The following is a 23,079-nucleotide window of genomic DNA, read 5'->3' on the forward strand; positions in this document are numbered from 1 at the left end:
TGGGGGGGGGGGGGTGAGTGAGACTGGGACATGGGGGGGGGGGGTGAGTGAGACTGGGACATGGGGGGGGGGGGTGAGTGAGACTGGGACATGGGGGGGGGGGGGTGAGTGAGACTGGGACATGGGGGGGGGGGGGTGAGTGAGACTGGGACATGGGGGGGGGGGTGAGTGAGACTGGGACATGGGGGGGGGGGTGAGTGAGACTGGGACATGGGGGGGGGGGTGAGTGAGACTGGGACATGGGGGGGGGGGTGAGTGAGTGAGACTGGGACATGGGGGGGGGGGTGAGTGAGTGAGACTGGGACATGGGGGGGGGGGTGAGTGAGTGAGACTGGGACATGGGGGGGGGGTGAGTGAGTGAGACTGGGACATGGGGGGGGGGGGTGAGTGAGACTGGGACATGGGGGGGGGGGTGAGTGAGACTGGGACATGGGGGGGGGGGGGGGTGAGTGAGACTGGGACATGGGGGGGGGGGGTGAGTGAGACTGGGACATGGGGGGGGGGGTGAGTGAGACTGGGACATGGGGGGGGGGGGTGAGTGAGACTGGGACATGGGGGGGGGGGGTGAGTGAGACTGGGACATGGGGGGGGGGGGTGAGTGAGACTGGGACATGGGGGGGGGGTGAGTGAGACTGGGACATGGGGGGGGGGTGAGTGAGACTGGGACATGGGGGGGGGGTGAGTGAGACTGGGACATGGGGGGGGGGGTGAGTGAGACTGGGACATGGGGGGGGGGGGTGAGTGAGACTGGGACATGGGGGGGGGGTGAGTGAGACTGGGACATGGGGGGGGGGTGAGTGAGACTGGGACATGGGGGGGGGGTGAGTGAGACTGGGACATGGGGGGGGGGTGAGTGAGACTGGGACATGGGGGGGGGGTGAGTGAGACTGGGACATGGGGGGGGGGTGAGTGAGACTGGGACATGGGGGGGGGGTGAGTGAGACTGGGACATGGGGGGGGGGGGTGAGTGAGACTGGGACATGGGGGGGGGTGAGTGAGACTGGGACATGGGGGGGGTGAGTGAGACTGGGACATGGGGGGGGGTGAGTGAGACTGGGACATGGGGGGGGGGTGAGTGAGACTGGGACATGGGGGGGGGGGGTGAGTGAGACTGGGACATGGGGGGGGGGGGTGAGTGAGACTGGGACATGTGGGGGGGGTGAGTGAGACTGGGACATGGGGGGGGGGTGAGTGAGACTGGGACATGGGGGGGGGGGGTGAGTGAGACTGGGACATGGGGGGGGGGGTGAGTGAGACTGGGACATGGGGGGGGGGTGAGTGAGACTGGGACATGGGGGGGGGGGTGAGTGAGACTGGGACATGGGGGGGGGGGTGAGTGAGACTGGGACATGGGGGGGGGGTGAGTGAGACTGGGACATGGGGGGGGGGTGAGTGAGACTGGGACATGGGGGGGGGTGAGTGAGACTGGGACATGGGGGGGGGGGTGAGTGAGACTGGGACATGGGGGGGGGGGTGAGTGAGACTGGGACATGGGGGGGGGTGAGTGAGACTGGGACATGGGGGGGGTGACTGGGACATGGGGGGGGGGTGACTGGGACATGGGGGGGGGGTGAGTGAGACTGGGACATGGGGGGGGTGACTGGGACATGGGGGGGGGTGACTGGGACATGGGGGGGGGGTGAGTGAGACTGGGACATGGGGGGGGGGTGAGTGAGACTGGGACATGGGGGGGGGGTGAGTGAGACTGGGACATGGGGGGGGGGTGAGTGAGACTGGGACATGGGGGGGGTGAGTGAGACTGGGACATGGGGGGGGGGGTGAGTGAGACTGGGACATGGGGGGGGTGAGTGAGACTGGGACATGGGGGGGGGGGGTGTGAGACTGGGACATGGGGGGGGGGTGAGTGAGACTGGGACATGGGGGGGGGGGTGAGTGAGACTGGGACATGGGGGGGGGGGGTGAGTGAGACTGGGACATGGGGGGGGTGAGTTAACTGGGACATGGGGGGGGTGAGTGAGACTGGAACATGGGGGGGGGTGAGTGAGACTGGGACATGGGGGGGGGGGTGAGTGAGACTGGGACATGGGGGGGGGGGTGAGTGAGACTGGGACATGGGGGGGGGGGTGAGTGAGACTGGGACATGGGGGGGGGGTGAGTGAGACTGGGACATGGGGGGGGGGTGAGTGAGACTGGGACATGGGGGGGGGTGAGTGAGACTGGGACATGGGGGGGGGGGTGAGTGAGACTGGGACATGGGGGAGTGGGAGAGTGAGACTGGGACATGGGGGAGTGAGTGTGAGACTGGGACATGGGGGAGTGAGTGTGAGACTGAGGCATGGGGAGGGTGTGAGTGACATGAGGGGGGTGAGAGTGTGAGATGGGGAGGGGGGTGAGAGTGAGTGTGACATGGGGAGGGGGGGTGAAAGAGCTACATGGGGATGGGGATGAGAGAGACATTGGTGGGAGGGAGGGAGACACTGGCAGGAGGGAGAGAGACACACAATGGCTGGAGGGAGAGTGTGAGAGAGACACCGGGTGGAGGGAGAAACAATAGCTGGTTGGAGAGTGCAAGAGAGACACTGGGGGGAAGGAGAGGCAATGGCTGGAAGGAGAGTGAGAGACAATGGAGGGAGGGGGACACTAGGGGGAGGGAGAAAGAAAGAGAGACACACAGGGGGAGGGAAAGAGAGTGGGGGGAGACACTGAGGGGAGGGATAGAGAGGGACTGGAGGGGGAGTGAGAAATACAGGGAGTTGGAGAGACTGGAAGAGGAGTGTGAGACTGGAAGAGGGGAGAGAGTGAGAGACAATGGGGGGAGGGAGAGAGTGAGAGACAATGGGGGGAGGGAGAAAGAGACACACACTGGGGGGAGGGAAAGAGAGTGGGGGGGGGAGGGGGAGACACTGAGGGGAGGAATAGAGAGGGACTGGAGGGGGAGTGAGAAATACAGGGAGAGACTGGAAGAGGTTAGAGAGGTCCTGAGGTGTTCTAATGTGGCGGGAAGAGAGAGATTAATAATACAGCAGAAATGGGACCGCTATTAGACAAATATTATAATATTTATTTTTAAGTTATGTAATTTGTGCTATAAATACTTTTTTTGTAGACGCGTGGCGGGGGCGTTACAAAGCTGGTTCGCCCTCAATGGCTGAACCAGCTCACGTGCGCTGACGTCATGTGATTTTGATTACATCAGGCAGGGGGGGCCCGAGAAATTTCATGGATGAAAAGGGGGGCTCGGCATAAAAAGTTTGCTCACCCCTGTCTTAGCATACAATACTGCCACTGCAGCCAGGTTTGCCGCCCCTCTGGGTTTGACCCGGAGAATCCGCGTTTCGGGCACTTACCTCTGCGCTACGGGTTTAGCCTGTGAATCTCCGGGTGGCGGCGGCGTCTCCGGCAATTCCCCCTCCAACTGCAGTGAACATGGCTGTGTGGCGTCAAGCCCCCCAATACATATAAAATTACCCCCAAGCCCCCAATATATATAAAAATACCCCCAAGCCCCCCAATACATATAAAATTACCCCCAAGCCCCCAATATATATAAAAATACTCCCAAGCCCCCCAATACATATAAAATTACCCCCAAGCCCCCAATATATATAAAAATACCCCCAAGCCCCCAATAAGTATAAAAATACCCCCAAGCCCCCAATACATATAAAAATACCCCCAAGCCCCCAATACATATAAAATTACCCCCAAGCCCCCAATATATATAAAAATACTCCCAAGCCCCCCAATACATATAAAATTACCCCCAATATATATAAAAATACCCCCAAGCCCCCAATAAGTATAAAAATACCCCCAAGCCCCCAATACATATAAAAATACCCCCAAGCCCCCAATACATATAAAATTACCCCCAAGCCCCCAATACATATACAAATACCCCCAAGCCCCCAATACATATAAAAATACCCCCAAGCCCCTCAATACATAAAATTACCCCCAAGCCCCCCAATAAAAATAAAAATACCCCCAAGCCCCCAATACATATAAAATTACCCCCAAGCCCCCCAATACATATAAAATTATGCCCCAGCCCCCAATACATATAAAATTACCCCCAAGCCCCCCAATACATATAAAAATACCCCCAAACCCCCCAATACATATAAAAATCCCCCCAATCCCCCCAATACATATAAAATTACCCCCCAGCCCCCAATACATATAAAATTACCCCCAAGCCCCCCAATACATATAAAAATACCCCCAAACCTCCCAATACATATAAAAATACCCCCAATACATATAAAATTACCTCCAAGCCCCCCAATACATATAAAATTACCCCCCAGCCCCCAATACATATAAAAATACCCCCAAACCCCCCAATACATATAAAAATCCCCCCAATACATATAAAATTACCCCCAAGCCCCCCAATACATATAAAAATACCCCCAAGCCCCCCAATACATATAAAAATACCCCCAAGCCCCCCAATACATATAAAAATACCCCCAAGCCCCCAATACATATAAAAATACCCCCAAGCCCCCAATACATATACAAATACAGACTTACCTTGGGTCAGACCAGACGCGGTGTCTGCGGGGGTCCGCTGGCTGATGGGGGCCCGGCCGGCGCTACAAATTTCCCTTGACCTCTGGCCAGGCCCTGCTGCCGGTCACTGCTGGGCCCCGGCTCTCAGCTGCACGCAGGACCTTTCCTCTCTGTTCCACGCCGCCGAGCTTCCACTGGCGCGCGACGAGGCTCTCCGACGTCAGTGCGCAGCACGCCGGATGCTGGGCCAAGCTTACCTCCAGCGCGCTGATGCCAGCGTGGGATAGAGAGGAAAGGCCCTGCTGGCAGCTGTGAGCCGGGGCCGGGAAGCAGGGCCTGGTCAGAGGTCGGGGGAAATTTGCAGCACTGGCCAGGCTCCCCCCAGCCAGCGGGCCCGGGACACCAGCCCGGACAGACCCCCCCTGTTGGCGGCCCTGGCCTTCCTATGCGAACCTGTACTGCTATTTCCCTTTAGCAGTGTCCGTGCCGGAGGCGTCTGTGATAGAGGCACAGTCCCAAAGGAAAGCATTTAGGGAATATTTATTAAAGATGCAAAGCTGGGGTCACAAAACCGCAGCCGATTTCTCAAAGACCAAACTATTCATCATCTTCAATTAGGATTTCTTTCTTTCTTTCAGAAATCCGGGCCTGTTTTATTGCGACAGCTTTTAAACTCAGATTGTTGCTCCAATAAATTGCTTGAAGCAGCAGTCCAAGCTGCATTTCCCCCCCTTTAATATGCGCATCCATGCAATTCACACAATGATAAGTAATTAGCTAAGTTGCCAATCGAGCCGTTCTCCAGTGATCGATCAGTGAAGATTCGCTCGGGGGTTCACTAAATGGCTGTCAGTGCAGCAGAAGAGGATCAAAGATGCAAAGTTCTGTGAGGAAGATCATGTGACCAGGCAGTCACTAGATACAATTGGTGCACTGCTAGAGAGAGGGCAGGGCTCAAAAAGGTGTGTGCCAGAGCCTGTTTCAGATGAGGAAGGGGATGTGACTTTGTAAATGGTTGCTATAGAAACAAAACATGATTGTTACATTATAATGCATTAAAAATGTCATTCAGGAGTTGTTTTATTTTTATTTTTAAAGCTACAAGTATTTTCTCATAGTACAGAACTGATTTATTAAAAGAAAAAACACACACATGTAGGATATTGCTGGGTCTGCAGCTTTAAGACACAACAATGTTACTTCCCTCAATACTTTGTGCTCTGTGTATTATGATTGTATCAACGACACAGCCTGGCAATGTTACAATATGTAATAGGCTGTATGTAAATCAGAGAACAATCGGAGGCATTACTCGGGTGCGTTCATTTTGGCTTTATTGGAATAGTTACAGCCATACTGTGGCAGCGAGGATGGAGACACCGTGTGAAGGCAAAAAGAGAACATTATCATTAGGAATAATACAGCTATATACACATTGGGAAGGAACGTGAGCCCGGAGACAAGCTCTGGGTGGGAAGCTCCCCTCAGAAACTTTTGTAGGAAGAATGCTATAGTCCAGGAGCCAACCCCAGTCCTCAAGGGCCACCAACAGGTCAGGTTTTCAGGATATAACTGCTTCAGCACAGGTGGCTCAATCAGTGGCTCAGTCAAAGACTTGTGCTGAAGCAGGGATATCCTTAAACCCTGATCTGTTGGCTTTTGTGGACTGGAGTTGGCCAGTCTATTACTGACCCACTGATTGAGCCACCTGTGCTGAAGCAGGGATAGCCTGAAAACCTGACCTGTTGGTGGCTCTTGAGGACTGGGGTTGCCCACCCCTGCTGTATGTTAAGTTGAACAGATTATCCAAAGACACCCCTGGAAGTGGAGACCCAGACGGCTGAATACAAGTCGCTCAATTTGATAAATGTCTCCGGGCGATAATAATAAACGCGGTGAAGGTTTTTTTGCGCCAATTATGAGCGAGAAGACTTTGATGACAGAGCTCCCCTCCCCCTAATGGCTCCGGTTCAGCTTTTCCTTTGTTCTTTCAGGAGCATTTATCTTTTCCTTGTAAATGTACAAATAATTCAGACACAGTTTTATTTTGGGTCTGTAGTTCAAATGCAGCCTAACGGCCTTTGTAAACTGGCCTCAAACTGTTACTTTACCTGCGAATACATTACACCTGTCCCTACATCTTCTTCACCTGTTCATAGTTTGCTATTTACACTGCGGCTTCTCACCTGTCACTCAAAACCCTGTGCAAACTTCTGTCTTGGTAAACTTATTGAACGTGTGCCTACAAGGCACATAACGCTTCATTTAATACCAAACCTAGGGGCCTATGCAGAGAGCAGCGAATTTTAAAATTGGCGAGTTTAATAAAAAGTAGCTTTTTTGGAGAGTTTTATTCTCCATATGCAGAAATGTGCGAATTCTGCTATGTTTAACATGAATGCGTGTGGCGAGTTTAAATTGGCGAGATGCGCGCTGCAGAAATGTGTTAAAAAAAATTCGCGCCTTTTTTTTCCCTTTCCTATGGCCGCGAGCGGCAGCTTCTTGCCAACTTTTCCTGGCGAGGCAAAAAGGAGACAATCGCGCCATTTTATTGGCGCGAACAGCCGCTAGATGCCGTTCGCGCCTCTCTGCATTAGGATATTTTTAAAACTGGCGAGATGGAGGTTCTCGCCAGCCGCGAGGCGAGTTTTAGAAATAGGAAAAAAAAATTGGCGCGTTTTTCGTAACTCGCCATTTTCTGCTGTTTTCTGCGCGATTTTCTCCAAAAAATGGCGAGTTTTGAAATAGCGCTGCTCTCTGCATAGGCCCCCTAGTGTCTTATTCCCTAGTGTCTTATTCCTGATGTCCATTCTAAAATCTGCATAAATCACACTTCTATAAAAGAAACCTGTCCGAATCCACGGAGTGTCCGGCATCAGAAAACCCTTCATCTCGGACTATCGAACGTCCGTGCTCAATAATAACCTTCTCTACTCTTGCAACTTACCCGTCTCGCCATGTAAACACCTACACACACCTCTGGCTACTTGCATTGTCTTTATAATGACCGCTCATGCACAAATCTGCACTCTTTACCCAAGAAAACGGTCCCGTTGCTTTCAATTAGATTTCTTTTCATAACGGTTGGGCTGTTTTTCCACCAATTTTGCAGCATAGAGATTGTGATCAATATCAAACGATGTGGTTCTCTGCCCCAACAGGGCCACAGCAGCTTAATATGTGCCTCATGCGCCAGAGTTTATTGGCTGGAAGCTTTGAATGGACGTATTTGTGCTTTGAGTGATAATCACATTTCCACCGTCTTATTTCACCTAATCCAGAGCTTTACAAATGAACAACACCTAAAAAAAATGTATATCCAAGGATGGCTTCATTAGGTCAGTATATACACTTTAGATCTTCAATTAACCCCTACTACACTGCTGGACAGTCAGTGAAAGAGTTTAGTTATTTGGTTGTGTGTTGAATTATTTTTCACGTAGAAGAAATGTGTGGATATCTCTTTGGTATAAGAGGAGCCGGGGGGGGGGGGGGGGGGGGGGGGGCAATGTGGGAGAAATATGCACTTTATTTTACACTTGTAAGAAGAGTAAAAAAGCAAAAACGTGGAACACAGCCAACAGATTAAGGGAAAATTGTCATTCCACCCAGAACATGGAAGATTTCCAGGAGCACTTATTTGACTCAAATTTGTACAATCGATTCAACTCTTCACATCTTAGACTTTGCAGTAACAGAGCAGGGAGCGGGAGTAGGGGTGTGATACTTTTTATGGAACCAACAAGTAGTTGATACGTTACAAGCTTTCCAACCTCTCTGGGTCCTTCATCAGGTCCTACCCCGACCCCGAGAGGTTGGAAAGCTGGTAACAGATCAACTACCTGTTGGTCCAATAAAAGGCATCACAACCCTACCCCCTCTCCCTGCTCTGTTACTACGTGAAAGAAAAGGACCAGCACGGCTTCTACGCATCTTGGACATTACTTTCTCATTCAAACATTTATACATTTTATATAAAAGCCCCCAACAGATCTGCGTGTTACCCCTAAACAAATGACTCCTCCATAAAGCTGCCCTGATCCTTGGCGCCTCTGCCAGTGTCTGTGCCCTGCAGATTGCACCTCTCCATTCTGCTCCGGATCAGTTCCTTCTCTACAGCCTCCACATGGGGAGCGCTGGAAGGTTTCGGCTCGCTGTGCTTGAAGTACTCCTTCACTGTGTTCCTTACGGAGGCCGGCAGGATAATGCGGATGGTGTGACTGAAGGAGGCTATGGTCTTGCTATGGCTTTTATTAAGTGTTGACTCTTTGGAAGCCTCCTCTGTATAAGGTCCCTGTAAGCCGTGTTGCCTTTTTACCCCCTCATTGTCCACGGCTGCCATGGAACTGTCCCGAGTCGCTTTCGTGTGGTCACCTAGTGTTTCCTTAGCGGGAGACCTTCTCAGCACATGCTTCAGCTGGCTGTGCCATTCAGGTCTGGCCATGTCAGCGTGCTGCCTCCTGGAGACAGAGTGCAGAATCAGTGGGGTATTCTGGCCGTAGAACACGGTCTGGGGTATGTTGAGCTTCACCGTTGGACATTCTGGGTTATCTGGGTTCGTTTTTTGATCCTCCAGGTTTTTTGCAGGGATCACATGGGAGGACATATAGAAAGTTATTTTTGTGCGTTTCAGGCTCTCATCATTGGAAGACTCTGGTCTCCTGATCTCTATATGCTTCACAGAGGTCTCTCTGCGTATGCCCTGCCCATTCCCTGGGGCGGTGTTGGCTTCACATGTTGGCTCTAGCACAGTGCTCCGGAATCCCTTGGCTTGTCCAGAGTAATCAAAGCCATCTTGCTCTTTGCCCTCACGCTTCTTGTTGTGGGTGTTTCTGTGCACGGTGTCCTCTCTGGTGGCTTCACCATCGACCGCCCTGCTCCTCACACTGCTGCTCCCTTTATTTTCATCCTGCTCCTCGCTTGAGTCCAGATCAAAGGAGTTACCGGCAAAGAGTGTAGACAGGGGCACATGCCACTCCTTTAGTTTCTTTTTGGAGATCTCCGGGGACAGGGCGTGCAGCCTGGCTGAGGTCCCAAACATGAACGGCATGGAAGGGACATCATTGGGGCTGAACACAGAGGACTCTGAGCAGTAGGAGAAAGCACTGTCCAGAGAGCTCAGGGAGGAAGCTGAAGGGGACGTGGTGGAAGAAAGGCTTGAAATGCTTGACCTGTTGGAAGGGCTCATCTTCTGTGGACTCAGCCGCTTCATTCTCATGCTGGACTGAGGAGACCTCACAAAGGTGTGTCTGGTCATGTTTACGTTGGGGTCAGGGCCTTCATCCAGCAGCTTCTGGTTCTCTAGCCGCAGCTGCTTCAGTTGATTGATGTAATCGATGTGATTGTGCATGATGGTGGCGTCACAGCTGGACTGACGGGCAACCGGCTCGTGGTCCTGAGCAGGAAGCCTGGAAATGAGGCAAACGCTTGGCTCTGAGGAGCATCTGTCCCGGGAAGGACTGAGGGAGCATGCAGAATCCATGCAGTTGAATGGGTCTGTGCTGGAACTTTCCAAGTGGTTCACTCTGGATTTGCTCTGGTAACAGGCAGCTATTTCGCTGAACAAGTCCCAATCTTCTCTCTCCTCTATCAGCAAAGAATCATCGAAAATCCCATCCCCATCGTTCAGCGGGTGCAGATCAGATTTCTCCTGGTCCGAAGCTGCAAACTCAAGTTCGTCGGAGGAATCCTGCCTGTGAATCGGGTGTATGCCTGAAAAAAGTTCAAAATAAAAAGAGGTTTTCACGAGAAATTGTTGTAGTTCAAAGATCTAGCGGAGAAGTGTAAAGTAATTATTGGTTGTAACACTCTTTAATGGACCAGCATGAAAGTTCTTTTTAGATAAAATTACAGTGTACAGAGCTTTCCAAACCTCATAAGTCTCTTCTTCATGTGTATTTAGGAGAATGAGGAAAAAGTGAAGTTATTGGTGTGTTCAATGCCAGATCTCCTGGTGTAAATCTGTCCCAACGTACCTGCTAAATCTTCGGTGCTTGCTGAGCGCTCCTTCTCGGATTTTTGGAACAGTGATTCTGTGTCCGGTCCAAAGATGAGCTCGTAATTCTCAATTAGAAACTGCACCAGCTGGGCCACCTAATGATGAACCAATGAAAGAGAGATGTGGGCGAGTGGTCAGCATCACACATCACTATGTATACTCGTGTCCTAACTGGGAGGGGGGGAAAGGGAGTGGAACTGATCCAAGGCGGGGAGGGAGGAAACTGATCCGAAATTTCCCGGCTGCAAACATCAGGGTCAGATTTACAGCGTGGAAAGATCTTGTTGCCTGTAATTCGTGTTTTTTATTCTTAGCTATTTCAGGTGTTGCTCTTGTACCAGTTTTGCAGCTGGGAGAATCTGACAAAGTGCGCAGACTTGCTAACAATTGGGGACATTCGGAGGTGGACATGAGCCTAATGAGGCAGGAATCATGGGTAATTGAAGGATTTATATATTCATATCTGTGTCATATATGGTCGCTGGTCATTTATGTTTCCATATTAAGTAACAAAATATTTTTATGATCACGGTGTTTGCAATGTTGGATAATGGAGATACAATTCAGGGTCACAAAGTAACCTCAGATATTAGTAAATCGCTGTCCTGAACAGCTTACAATCTAATCGTGCTGTGTGCAACGAATCCGACCCGGAGCTGCAGTATTGGGGTTACCTTTCTGGTGGACCTGCTCTCCTCCTCGGGGTCCCCCGGGTTAGGGAGCCACAGCATGTTTGGGGCTATGCAGAGAGCCAAGTTGAAAGCGGTCATCTGATTCTCTTCAGAGTTCTCCTCAATGTGCCGCAGGACCGCAAACAAATGCTGCAGCAAAATGGAATGGGTCCCTGGAAGCTGTTCCACCAGCCTGAGGGACAACCAGAAGCATGGACATGGTCACTCAGCCCTTCCCAGAGACGCAGAAGGAGGATTCAGGAAGAACCTCCCTCCTGAGTTCTATCAGCCTTCATACAGTAACACATTCAACCACTACACGCGGTAACCCATCTTCTGTACTATTATATTACCACAATAATCAAACACACTTGACACTGGGCCCTACTAGTCAAAAAGTTTTTATGTGTTGCCTATCACACTTTGGTATGTAACTGTATTTGTAACCATGTATTATTTGTCATATTAACTATGTCCAGGCCATTAATAACTCTCAATGTATTACTTCCTGGTAAAACATTTTTATCAATAAAATAAATAAATATCATGTTTTGCAATTATGTTGCTGTATTTGCCCCTGCAGCCACTGCTGGGATTCCATTTCATGCATCCACTACTCTTTTTACAAAAAGGTTCCATATTTACCAAGCCTCTATAACCCCCCCCCCCTTAATATATTGTTCTTTACCCCTTGCTCCTTAGAATAAAATGATCTCTAAACCTCGCTTTTTAGAATATGATCCCCATAGTACAGCAAATAAAAATATCACGTGTGAGCACATTCACACGTCTCAGACAGGTCGGTGGCCCCCTGCCTCTCCCCATTATCTCATAGCATACAGCGCTGCCAGGGATTCTGGGTAATGGCATGCAAATGAGAACACAGTGTCATCCCTAGAGTAGGAACTCCCCAGATTTCAGTGAACATATCCCACAGTTTTAAATAGAATAACTGGAATGATTTGGGGACGGTGGGAGTCTGTTATTCTACATTGTTCCCAGGGAGATACACTGACCCTTTAATAGCTTCAATCTTATATTCATGCTGTTCCATATCTGTAGCGTCCATCCACAGTCCGTACATGTCTGAGGATAGAATACTGTCAGGTATATTGCGCAGAAAGTCCTGAATCAAATATACACGTATAGTAGGATGGTCAGTTCACCGGGAAACAGAGAGACAAACACAGACATACAGTATATAATGACAATGTGAGCACTTTCTACATATAAACACAATGCACGTTATTTAGGGATATATAGATAAATATAGATGCATACAGATATTTGGATGTTGCTTCAGTGCCAATATATACAAGTACTTTGCCCCATCTGCATCAGCTTGTGGATAAGATGCAGTGGGGCGTATATCGGGGTGTATCACATTCGGAATTGCTATTACTTTGATTCATTTCTTCACCTGTTAACTAGTTTCTAAAACGTGTCCCGGGCCTGAAGTAGAACAAACGTCCTGTATCCGGCCCAAAATAAACCCAGCAAAGTGCAAAACTAACATTACTTTGCGCTGGTACTGAGGGTCCAGCGCAGGGGCGGCCAACTGCAGTCCTCAAGGGCTACGACCAGGTCAGGGCTTATGGATATCCCTGCTTCAGCGCAGGTGGCTCAATCAGTGGCTCAGTCTTCAACCTGTGCTGAAGCAGGGATATCCTGAAAACCTCACCTGTTGATGGCCCTTGATGACTGGAGTTGGCCACCCATGATCTAGGGTTTATCTCCTGGCTGAAAACCTGTCCTGTTGAATAACATTCGCCCTCTTATTAGTGTTGAAGAATATTAATGATCTTTTCCTCAGCCGGGAGCCTTTTAGAAACCGCTCCTTATAATTTGGCATATAATATACAGTTAGGTGCAGGGCGCAATTACTAGGCGCAATAGAATGTTTAAGTTGTGTTAGACATGTATAATCTGCCTTCCAGGGACGGTGCAGCTAGAGTTGGAAAGCCCTGTCCCAGCACATAAAGATACAATATATAGCTTATACTGTCAGGAGGTGGCTCTCTGGCAGATGTATAAAAGGAGAATCTATTGTATTCATAGACAGCGGCGCATGTAACATGTCTGGGGCTCACAGACGCTCAAGAGAAGCGTTGCTCCCCTCCCAAAAGAATGATTTAAAGCTGAAACCCCGCTGTACTTTGATTATTTTTAATTGAATCTCCTGAAGTATCAGTGTCGCGGCACAGGTCCCTGGGGAATGGCGATATTATCTATATGGCAAAAATTCAAAGTAGCATCGCGGCCGGAATGGTTTCCAAATAGACGCGCACTCTGTGTTTTTTATTATTAAATCAGAGCAAAACAAGCACTACGTTTCTGAGGGACACACCGCCCTTCACCAGATGCGTATTATCTAATAAACCCCGCCGTTTTCGCGCATTTCTACACATTGCTGGCGTGCGGCTACTTTGAATTTGTAAGTAGAGACTGCACGGGGAGAGAAAATGGAGTCTCGCATATACTTTCAGCAAGGTAGAGGCTTATACGAATGACTGTGGATATTACCCATGTCAGGGTTTGTTCTGATCAGCAAGCCAAACAGTAACCGTGACATCATCAGAATGCGCCAGATTCTGATGACCTCATGGCTGGTTTGCTGGACCTTTCTTTTTTCCAACCTTCCAAAAAACAGAGAACATAAAAAAAAAAGGATGTGTGTGTTTTTGCTCCAATGACTGCGGTGTCTGAATATCAGACATACTGTATTTGGGACAGTTCTGGGACAAGAATCCCTATACCAGATGCATCAAACAAAGCCATCACATTGAATTAAAGAAGATTATTTTCTTTGAAACATCTGAAAATTGTGTTGTCTTGATTAATAAAACTCGATCCGTGTATAATATAAAGATCGGGATCAGCACACAGCTACCAGGGGAGCAACGTCTTCCGTTTATCTTTCTACCCCAAACAATATCACAGAAAGACACGATAATATGTACCAGGTGACACCAAGTATTGGATGCAAACCCAAACAGGTGACAAGGACGCGTTTCGCAGCGTTACCGTGGTTACTGCGGAATACGGCCCACATCCACAAAACGGTGCTAAGCGTTAGCACATCTACTCCAATTCCTATTTCTCCCTTTTGTGGCTCTGCGCCTTAGTTTTATCCCCGCATTGTACCCGAATCCCCCTGTACAGTGCTATGTGCATCAAATAATACTATCAATAAAGATAATAATAATACTAATAGTAATGGGGGTTTCCCCTCCTAAGGCAGGTACCGTTATAACTGCCGCGGCCACAAGCACAGACTCTCCGTCCATCCGAACCTCATCCCCGCAGTTGAGCTTCTCTTTCAGCTCTTTGCAGGTCTTTGCATTGGCCGAGCGTCTGAAAATGCCCCGGGTGTTCGGACCTTCCTCGTACAGCAGCAGCAGCATGTCCTGGGGAGGAGGGTCAGCAGGACAGTAAGAAGTGATGTCCACTTTAGTACCAGAGGCGTCTGCCTCCTACTAGATATTCTCTATGGGGTTATTCACTGAAGCAGGGGCGGCCAACTCCAGTCCTCAAGCGCCACCAACAGGTTTTCCCGATGTCCCTGCTTCAGCACAGGTGGCTCAATGAGTGGCTCAGTCAAAGACTGAGCCACCTGTGCTGAAGCAGGGATATCCGTAAACCCCGATCTGTTGGTGGCCCTTGAGGACTGGAGTCGGCCAGCCAACACCTGACCAACTGACTGAGTCACCTGTGCTGAAGCAGGGATATCCTGAAAACCTGACCGTTGGTGGCCCTTGAGGACTGGAGTTGGCCGCGCCTGTGCTAAAGTCTCCTTTGTTAAAACCGGGGCAAAAAAATTGCACAAGATTTAGCAAAGGGACAAGTTCTGTTGCTTGTATTTGCATTGTTTTTTATTTATTTGAATGGTTTGCAGTGATAGCTAATTTGACACAGTGCTAATGATGCACATTTTCTAAGCACAACATCAGATACTACAGAATATATTGTTACAATTTGGGTTTCAGTCCAAGTACTTGGATGACATTTTCTAACACGCCATTTCCTTTTCCTTAATGGGGACAGGACGTTACTTCAGTTGGTTCATGGAAGAATATTACACATCTGGATGCGCATGACGATGATGACGATGATATGCAACCAATTGTATTAATTAGGGGGAGCTTATTGCACACACACTGTACATTCAAGTGCAGCTGGGTGGTGACCATGTGAATGTACACATTAAGATTAAGAGGTGAACATATTTATACCCTAACTTTTGTAATCATTCTACAGCCTCCGCACCACCGGCACGGCATAACTGGAGATAATCCTAACCGTTGGCATCTCCAAAAAGTACAAAGTCAATAAATGTCTCATCTTCTGTAAAGTTCTGTTGCCTTTAATGCATTTCTTTCCTTAACGGGCGCTGGTTTTTGCGCTGCTTGTGGCCTAGCTCTGGCGTTAGGAGAGTTTAGTATACAGATCCCGTAGAGAGGTTGGCTACTATGGCCCCTAAGTATGTGAGGGTCTCCGCCTCTTACCATGATGGGTTTGGGGAGGTTCCCATTGTGGCAGACTGAGGTCAGGGAGAGACCAAAGAGTTTCCGTGGGGTGGGAGGCGAGTGGGAGGCGGGGCTGCTCAGGGGGGTACTCCCGCTGCGTCGGAGCGCCCAGTCTATCAGCGACTTCTTCCTCCTGGAGTGTTTCTGCGCTGGTTTTGCAGGAGAGAGGTTTTCGTTATTATAGTAACATGCCATTATTTTGTGGTGCACAGCAGGAGTACACCAAGGGACCTGCTCATCACAGCTGCCAGTCTGGGGCAAGAAAACTGCACTAAATGTATTCAGCATTTTATTTTCCATTCAATACAACGGGAGCTTTTCCTTTCCTTTGATAAACCTGGGGCAGTGTTACAGTTTGGACACTGGCACAAACCCCCAAGGAAGCTCTTTATCAAAATCGCCTAATGCAGGGGCTCCCAATTCCAGTCCTCAAGACCCCCCAACACCCTGCCTCAGCACAGGTGGCTCAATCAGTGGCTCAGTTGAAGAGCCTGCTTCAGCAAAGGCGGCTCAATCAGTGGCTCAGTTGAAGAGCCTGCTGAAGCAGGGACTGATTGAGCCATCTGTGCTGAAGCAGGGATATCCTGAAAACCTGACCTGTTGGGGTCTTGAGGACTGGAGTTGAGAACCTTTGTCCTAATGCAATAACAGTGCAAATAACCCAGATTTTCGTCCTAGTTTTGCAGCTGAAGGACTTCTATATAAACCCACATAATGAATTATCCGTTATGAAGGAATGAAATATTACCACATTCAGTGGTGTTTTAATGGGTACTCTGGTGCTGTTTTTGTAGCGGTTTTGTGTATAGTGGGCATTCTAAAACATATAGGGAACGATTAAATGAAATCAGCGTGTACAGACGGGGGAGAGGGGGGAGAGAGGGATATCACAGAGTCTTATAAATGCATTAAAAGCGTCAGTAATGCACAGGCTTCACATCATTCTCAGAAAAAGAGGAACGCAAAGTAAGTTATAGTGAGTAAAAACGTGGCAAAAATCCAACACTATCCACCGTCCAGAAAAGATAAAAATACCCATTGCACGTCTCAGACAGTCCCACGCCCTGCCTTTCCCCATTATCTGTTAGCATATACAGTAGTGCTTTCACTGCAGCAAGGGATTCTGGGTAATGCCATGCAAATGAATACACAGTGTCACCTTTTGCATCGTATCTATTTTAACAAGGAGCCCTATAACTTTATGCCTGCCGCATCACACAGCGTATACAGCACAGCCCGGGGTACAGAAGTTGCATGGAAACACTGTATGTTGGGCGGGTATGGGATACGTTTTGTGGACCTGTATGAGACGTGAATGTGCTAGAACATGACGTCTTGTTCTGAATGCGAACGATGGGAGACGCAGGGAACCGTGAGGAAGTCATGCTTTCCTGAAAGAGTAGTGGTCACACGGAACAGACTCCCAGCACAGGTGGTGAAGCTCAATACACTAAAGGGGTCCAGAACCACTTGGGATAGACACAGTGGTCCTCTTTACATGGGAGGGAAGTCAGAGTGGGAAAGTGTGGGTGAAACGTCGTTATCCACGGTCAGTCTCTATGTTATAGGGCCTGGCAGGGCTGTTACCTCTCCTCAGCTGCAGGGGGACCTGTGGCCGCAGTTTGAGGATGAATTGGCACTGCCTGTCCCTGGGCAGCTGCTGCAGGGGCACCGTCTCCGACCCCTGGTCCAAGAAGAGGTTGTTGTTGCTCCCTCGGGGCAGCTCCAGGGAGCCTCGGAGACAGTTCAGGGTGATACTGTAGGGGAACTCATGGCCTGGTGGGACAGAAACACTGATTACTGGCTGTCCAACCGGGAGACAACTTCTAATAGGCGGTTATGTGAAGGTCACGTGGCAGTCACGAGGTCACGTGGCAGTCACGAGAAGGTCACGTGGCAGTCACGAGAAGGTCACGTGGCAGTGGTAATGACAGGTTACAAAATGAAAGGGGGATTCCATCTTTTGTTGTGATTTTAAGGTTTAAGCAAAGTAAGAATTGGGAGGAAGGGCTACTGGATCTTTATTATTATTAACCCTTTCAGTACAGGGCTACTGGATCTTTATTATTATTAACCCTTTCAGTACAGGGCTACTGGATCTTTATTATTATTAACCCTTTCAGTACAGGGCTACTGGATCTTTATTATTATTAACCCTTTCAGCACAGGGCTACTGGATCTTTATTATTATTAACCCTTTCAGTACAGGGCTACTGGATCTTTATTATTATTAACCCTTTCAGTACAGGGCTACTGGATCTTTATTATTATTAACCCTTTCAGTACAGGGCTACTGGATCTTTATTATTATTAACCCTTTCAGTACAGGGCTACTGGATCTTTATTATTATTAACCCTTTCAGCACAGGGCTACTGGATCTTTATTATTATTAACCCTTTCAGTACAGGGCTACTGGATCTTTATTATTATTAACCCTTTCAGTATAGGGCTACTGGATCTTTATTATTATTAACCCTTACAGTACAGGGCTACTGGATCTTTATTATTATTAACCCTTTCAGCACAGGGCTACTGGATCTTTATTATTATTAACCCTTTCAGTACAGGGCTACTGGATCTTTATTATTATTAACCCTTTCAGTATAGGGCTACTGGATCGTTATTATTATTAACCCTTTCAGTACAGGGCTATTGGATCTTTATTATTATTAACCCTTTCAGTACAGGGCTACTGGATCTTTATTATTATTAACCCTTTCAGTACAGGGCTACTGGATCTTTATTATTATTAACCCTTTCAGTACAGGGCTACTGGATCTTTATTATTATTAACCCTTTCAGTACAGGGCTACTGGATCTTTATTATTAACCCTTTTAGTACTGGAGAGGCCAGCAACGCAGTACCCACAGAAGCAGCAAAGGTAATGCGCCAATATAACTGGGAGACAATGCCACGCCCTGACAGCCCTCCCGCGGCCCAGGTAGTTGAGCGGGGGTAGGGGGTCCTGTATACCTGTCAGCGGCCGGGTAAGGGGTTGCCCTAGTGGGTGATAATAGAAGCTGTGCCCGATTTACAGCTGGGTGCAGCTTCCTGGTTGGTCCCACCGGGCCCCCCCTACACCGCCAGGACCAGAACAGCTGTGCCCCCCCTCCGGTCAGCGGCCCGAGTCAGAGCATGCGGCATCCAATCCTCCCCCCCTGTACGGTCATACGATGCGGCTCTCACCAATCAGCGGGTATGGAGGCTCATCCTTCCCAGACATCACCCACAGGTGGTAGTCACCCGATCTGCCCTGCAGAAGGAACGCAGCGAGAGAGGAGAGTAGTGGGTATTACTGCAGAAAAGAGAATGGTGCTACAACCTGACCGTATGTAACAAGAATGCAGCAGAGGTGTCCAAATACATTACGTTATTAAATGCAGTTTTAGGATTTTGTTTGTTTACCCCCAAATTCCACCAGTTTGGCCCTAAGGCATTAATAATAGGGACGATGTATCATGGTGATTATGCAGTATAAAAAGGAGATTTTTTTTTATCCTGCATCAATTTATTGAGGAGCAGGTAGCAGTAGTAGGAGGAGCAGGTAGCATTAGTAGGAGGAGCAGGTAGCAGTAGAAGGAGGAGCAGGTAGCATTAGTAGGAGGAGCAGGTAGCAGTAGTAGGAGGAGCAGGGAGCAGTAGTAGGAGGAGCAGGTAGCAGTAGTAGGAGGAGCAGGTAGCATTAGTAGGAGGAGCAGGTAGCAGTAGTAGGAGGAGCAGGTAGCATTAGTAGGAGGAGCAGGTAGCAGTAGTAGGAGGAGCAGGTAGCAGTAGTAGAAGGAGCAGGTAGCAGTAGTAGGAAGAGCAGGTAGCATTAGTAGGAGGAGCAGGTAGCAGTAGAAGGAGGAGCAGGTAGCATTAGTAGGAGGAGCAGGTAGCATTAGTAGGAGGAGCAGGTAGCATTAGTAGGAGGAGCAGGGAGCATTAGTAGGAGGAGCAGGGAGCATTAGTAGGAGGAGCAGGGAGCAGTAGTAGGAGGAGCAGGGAGCAGTAGTAGGAGGAGCAGGGAGCAGTAGTAGGAGGAGCAGGTAGCAGTAGTAGGAGGAGCAGGTAGCATTAGTAGGAGGAGCAGGTAGCAGTAGTAGGAGGAGCAGGTAGCATTAGTAGGAGGAGCAGGTAGCAGTAGTAGAAGGAGCAGGTAGCAGTAGTAGGAGGAACAGGTAGCAGTAGTAGGAGGAGCAGGTAGCATTAGTAGGAGGAGCAGGTAGCATTAGTAGGAGGAGCAGGTAGCATTAGTAGGAGGAGCAGGTAGCAGTAGTAGGAGGAGCAGGTAGCAGTAGTAGGAGGAGCAGGGAGCAGTAGTAGGAGGAGCAGGTAGCATTAGTAGGAGGAGCAGGTAGCAGTAGTAGGAGGAGCAGGTAGCATTAGTAGGAGGAGCAGGTAGCATTAGTAGGAGGAGCAGGTAGCAGTAGTAGGAGGAGCAGGGAGCAGTAGTAGGAGGAGCAGGGAGCAGTAGTAGGAGGAGCAGGGAGCAGTAGGAGGAGGAGCAGGTAGCATTAGTAGGAGGAGCAGGTAGCAGTAGTAGGAGGAGCAGGTAGCATTAGTAGGAGGAGCAGGTAGCATTAGAAGGAGGAGCAGGTAGCATTAGTAGGAGGAGCAGGTAGCAGTAGTAGGAGGAGCAGGTAGCATTAGTAGGAGGAGCAGGTAGCAGTAGTAGGAGGAGCAGGTAGCATTAGTAGGAGGAACAGGTAGCATTAGTAGGAGGAGCAGGTAGCAGTAGTAGGAGGAGCAGGTAGCAGTAGTAGGAGGAGCAGGTAGCAGTAGTAGGAGGAGCAGGTAGCAGTAGTAGGAGGAGCAGGTAGCATTAGTAGGAGGAGCAGGTAGCAGTAGTAGGAGGAGCAGGTAGCAGTAGTAGGAGGAGCAGGTAGCATTAGTAGGAGGAGCAGGGAGCAGAGTTATAAGGTCGCTCCTCTCACTCTGCATTAACAAATCCAGCAAGCTTAAGGTGGTTTAATTTTCTGGGGTTTATATCTCAAAGTCTCCGCGCTGCAAAACTAGCACGAAAGAAATGGATCAGGTTTAATAAAATAAAATAACCCGCTGCTTTCTTTGGGATTTGTTTGATAAATATGGGGCTGCTTTTTGAGCTGACAAATCGGCACCAAACGTATAAACGTTTTCTTATATTTCATGCACCGAAAAATGGAGCAACGCATGAAAACACTGTGTACTCTGCCTGGATACACAGGCCAGGAAGGTTCTGCTCACAGACTGTGCGAGGTCCAGTTAAGGAGTGGCAGCGCTGTATGTTGGACTTACTGGGATTCCAAGCTGCTGGGAGACCAGCTTAATCACGTGATCTGCGGGGTCCGTGTTGGACACGCTGACGGTGACACTCTAGAGAGAGAGGCAAAATGACTGAAGCCAGCAAAATATACATAGAAGGGACCTGCAACAGGTCTGAAGCAATAACAAATGGTGCCCAACTCTGCCTACCTAATTATCACCGAGGCGCCATGTTCGTTAGCGTAATTATCTATCACAAGTTGCATTCACCACGTTCTGGTTACACAGAATGGATATGCGCCGTTCTGTCATCAGTGCGAATTAATACATTTATATTTACATTCATGTTTGTTCTTTCCTACTTGTTATTATTTACGGTATCTGGATATTATCGGAATAATATATTTTCACATATTAGGGGGTTATTTACTAAAGCCGGAAGTGGAATCCCGTGGGGGAAGCGATCACCGCTGCACTGCGGGGGAAAAATAATGGCGGCTAGATCGCTGAAAGTTGGTAAAAATATTCATTGGGCCATCGGAAACATGTTAAAGAAAGGGAAACCGCGTCAGAGCTTCTCGCGCAGGTGTGCGCTTTCTACCTCCTGCATAGGACTGCACACGGGAAGCTACCTTTGGAGACCCAGCATGGTCGTGCGGAAACTGGAAGAGATTCTATTACTGATAAAAGACATTGCTCAAATCTAACTCCGGGAGATATTAACCTTTGTGTCGTGAGGGGTTTGATGTTCCCTACTCTGGGGTGGTCTGTGGACATCCCCGCTGGGTGCAATTATTAAGGTTATTCTTCAATCTAGGAGAACTAAAGACTTTTTCACACATATAAAACTCCACATCCCCTTTTGGATACTCTGCAATTATAAATGTTATGATGGCATATTTTTTATATATGTCCTATGTGAAATGAAAATTATGGGACATTAATCTGTCTCCGTGTCTCCCCTGCTGAAATCCCTCTCCTGGCTTCCAATTGAATCCCACATCTCGCTCTCAATTCTCCTCCTCACATTTAAAGCTTTACACTCTTCTGCTCCTCCTTACATCTCAGCCCTAATTTCTCGCTATGCACCATCCCGACTCTTGCGTTCTGCTCAAGGATGTCTTCTCTATACCCCCTCTGTACCTAAAGCCCTCTCACGCCTTAAACCTTTCTCACTTTCTGCCCCGCACCTCTGGAATGCCCTTAGCCTCAGTACCCGACTAGCACCCTCTCTATCCACCTTTAAGACCCACTTTAAGACACACCTGCTTAAGGAAGCATATGAATAGCACTGTGGATAATACTATACACATGATACATAAAGCTCTGCCCCCTGCAGACGCACTTACCAGAACGCCCTCCCACTGTCTCTGTACATTCTTCCTACCTACCAATTAGATTGTAAGCTCCTCGGAGCAGGGACTCCTCTTCCTAAATGTTACTTTTGTCTGAAGCTCTTATTTCCATGATCTATTATTTATATTATTTATTTATATGATTGTCATGTATATTACTGTGAAGCGCTGTGTACATTAATGGCGCTATAGAAATAAAGATATACAATACTCTAGAGAACGCATATCCGAACTGCGGTTCCTTCTTTTTCTATTTACTAAAGTCTCCTGGCTGCAGAACTGGGCCAGAACCAGTGCAAAAACAACACCATTTTCATGCCCCACAAGGTGGGGCTGTGATAAAGCTGATTCTCTTGCACTGGACGTGTCCTGGTATTGCCGGCGGATTGCAGAATTACATGTCAGAGACGTCCCAATGAGCCACAGTGACATTTCACCAATATAAAGCAGCAGAACAGGAAGCTTTGCGTTTAAAGTTATTATTATTTTTAATTACAGGATTGAAACAGGGGGTCTCTAGAGATGAACTGTGTTAATTTCCGCTGTGGGGACCCTCTGCTTCCAGAGACACTTACCTCCGTAGCGGTGTCGGTATCTCTGTGATGTTTAAATGTCCCGGTCACCCTGGCCAATAGGAAGTCACACTGGATGATGTCACGGCTTCTTATTGGCCCGCGGGACAATTAAAAGCTGCCATTATGTTAGGCACACAGTTTCCTGGCTGCATAGACACCGACACCGGTAAGTAGGTAAGTATCTCTGGAAGCAGGGGGTCCCGGAGCTAAAATTAACACAGTTCAGCTCAGGAGACCCCCTGCTTCA

General features: G+C 48.8%; 1 protein-coding gene across 3 annotated transcripts in view; it reads right to left on the reverse strand.

Annotated features, from left to right (window-relative positions):
• Window positions 1–5,791: 5,791 nt before the first annotated feature.
• The window catches only part of LOC142467630 (rho GTPase-activating protein 20-like), a 51,778-nt gene continuing 34,490 nt past the window's right edge, over window positions 5,792–23,079 (reverse strand). For all 3 annotated transcript variants that reach the window (XM_075573561.1, XM_075573563.1, XM_075573562.1), the window contains 9 exons: window positions 20,936–21,013; window positions 18,863–18,929; window positions 17,262–17,450; window positions 15,654–15,823; window positions 14,394–14,555; window positions 12,165–12,274; window positions 11,152–11,341; window positions 10,455–10,572; window positions 5,792–10,191 (listed from right to left, as the gene is read on the reverse strand). In XM_075573561.1, the coding sequence (XP_075429676.1) occupies window positions 8,486–10,191; window positions 10,455–10,572; window positions 11,152–11,341; window positions 12,165–12,274; window positions 14,394–14,555; window positions 15,654–15,823; window positions 17,262–17,450; window positions 18,863–18,929; window positions 20,936–21,013 (2,790 nt within the window). In that variant the 3' untranslated portion in view covers window positions 5,792–8,485. The remainder of the gene's footprint in view (window positions 10,192–10,454; window positions 10,573–11,151; window positions 11,342–12,164; window positions 12,275–14,393; window positions 14,556–15,653; window positions 15,824–17,261; window positions 17,451–18,862; window positions 18,930–20,935; window positions 21,014–23,079) is intronic.

The sequence above is a fragment of the Ascaphus truei genome, chromosome 16, assembly GCF_040206685.1.
Source record: "Ascaphus truei isolate aAscTru1 chromosome 16, aAscTru1.hap1, whole genome shotgun sequence".
NCBI classification, from domain to species: Eukaryota; Metazoa; Chordata; class Amphibia; order Anura; family Ascaphidae; genus Ascaphus; species Ascaphus truei.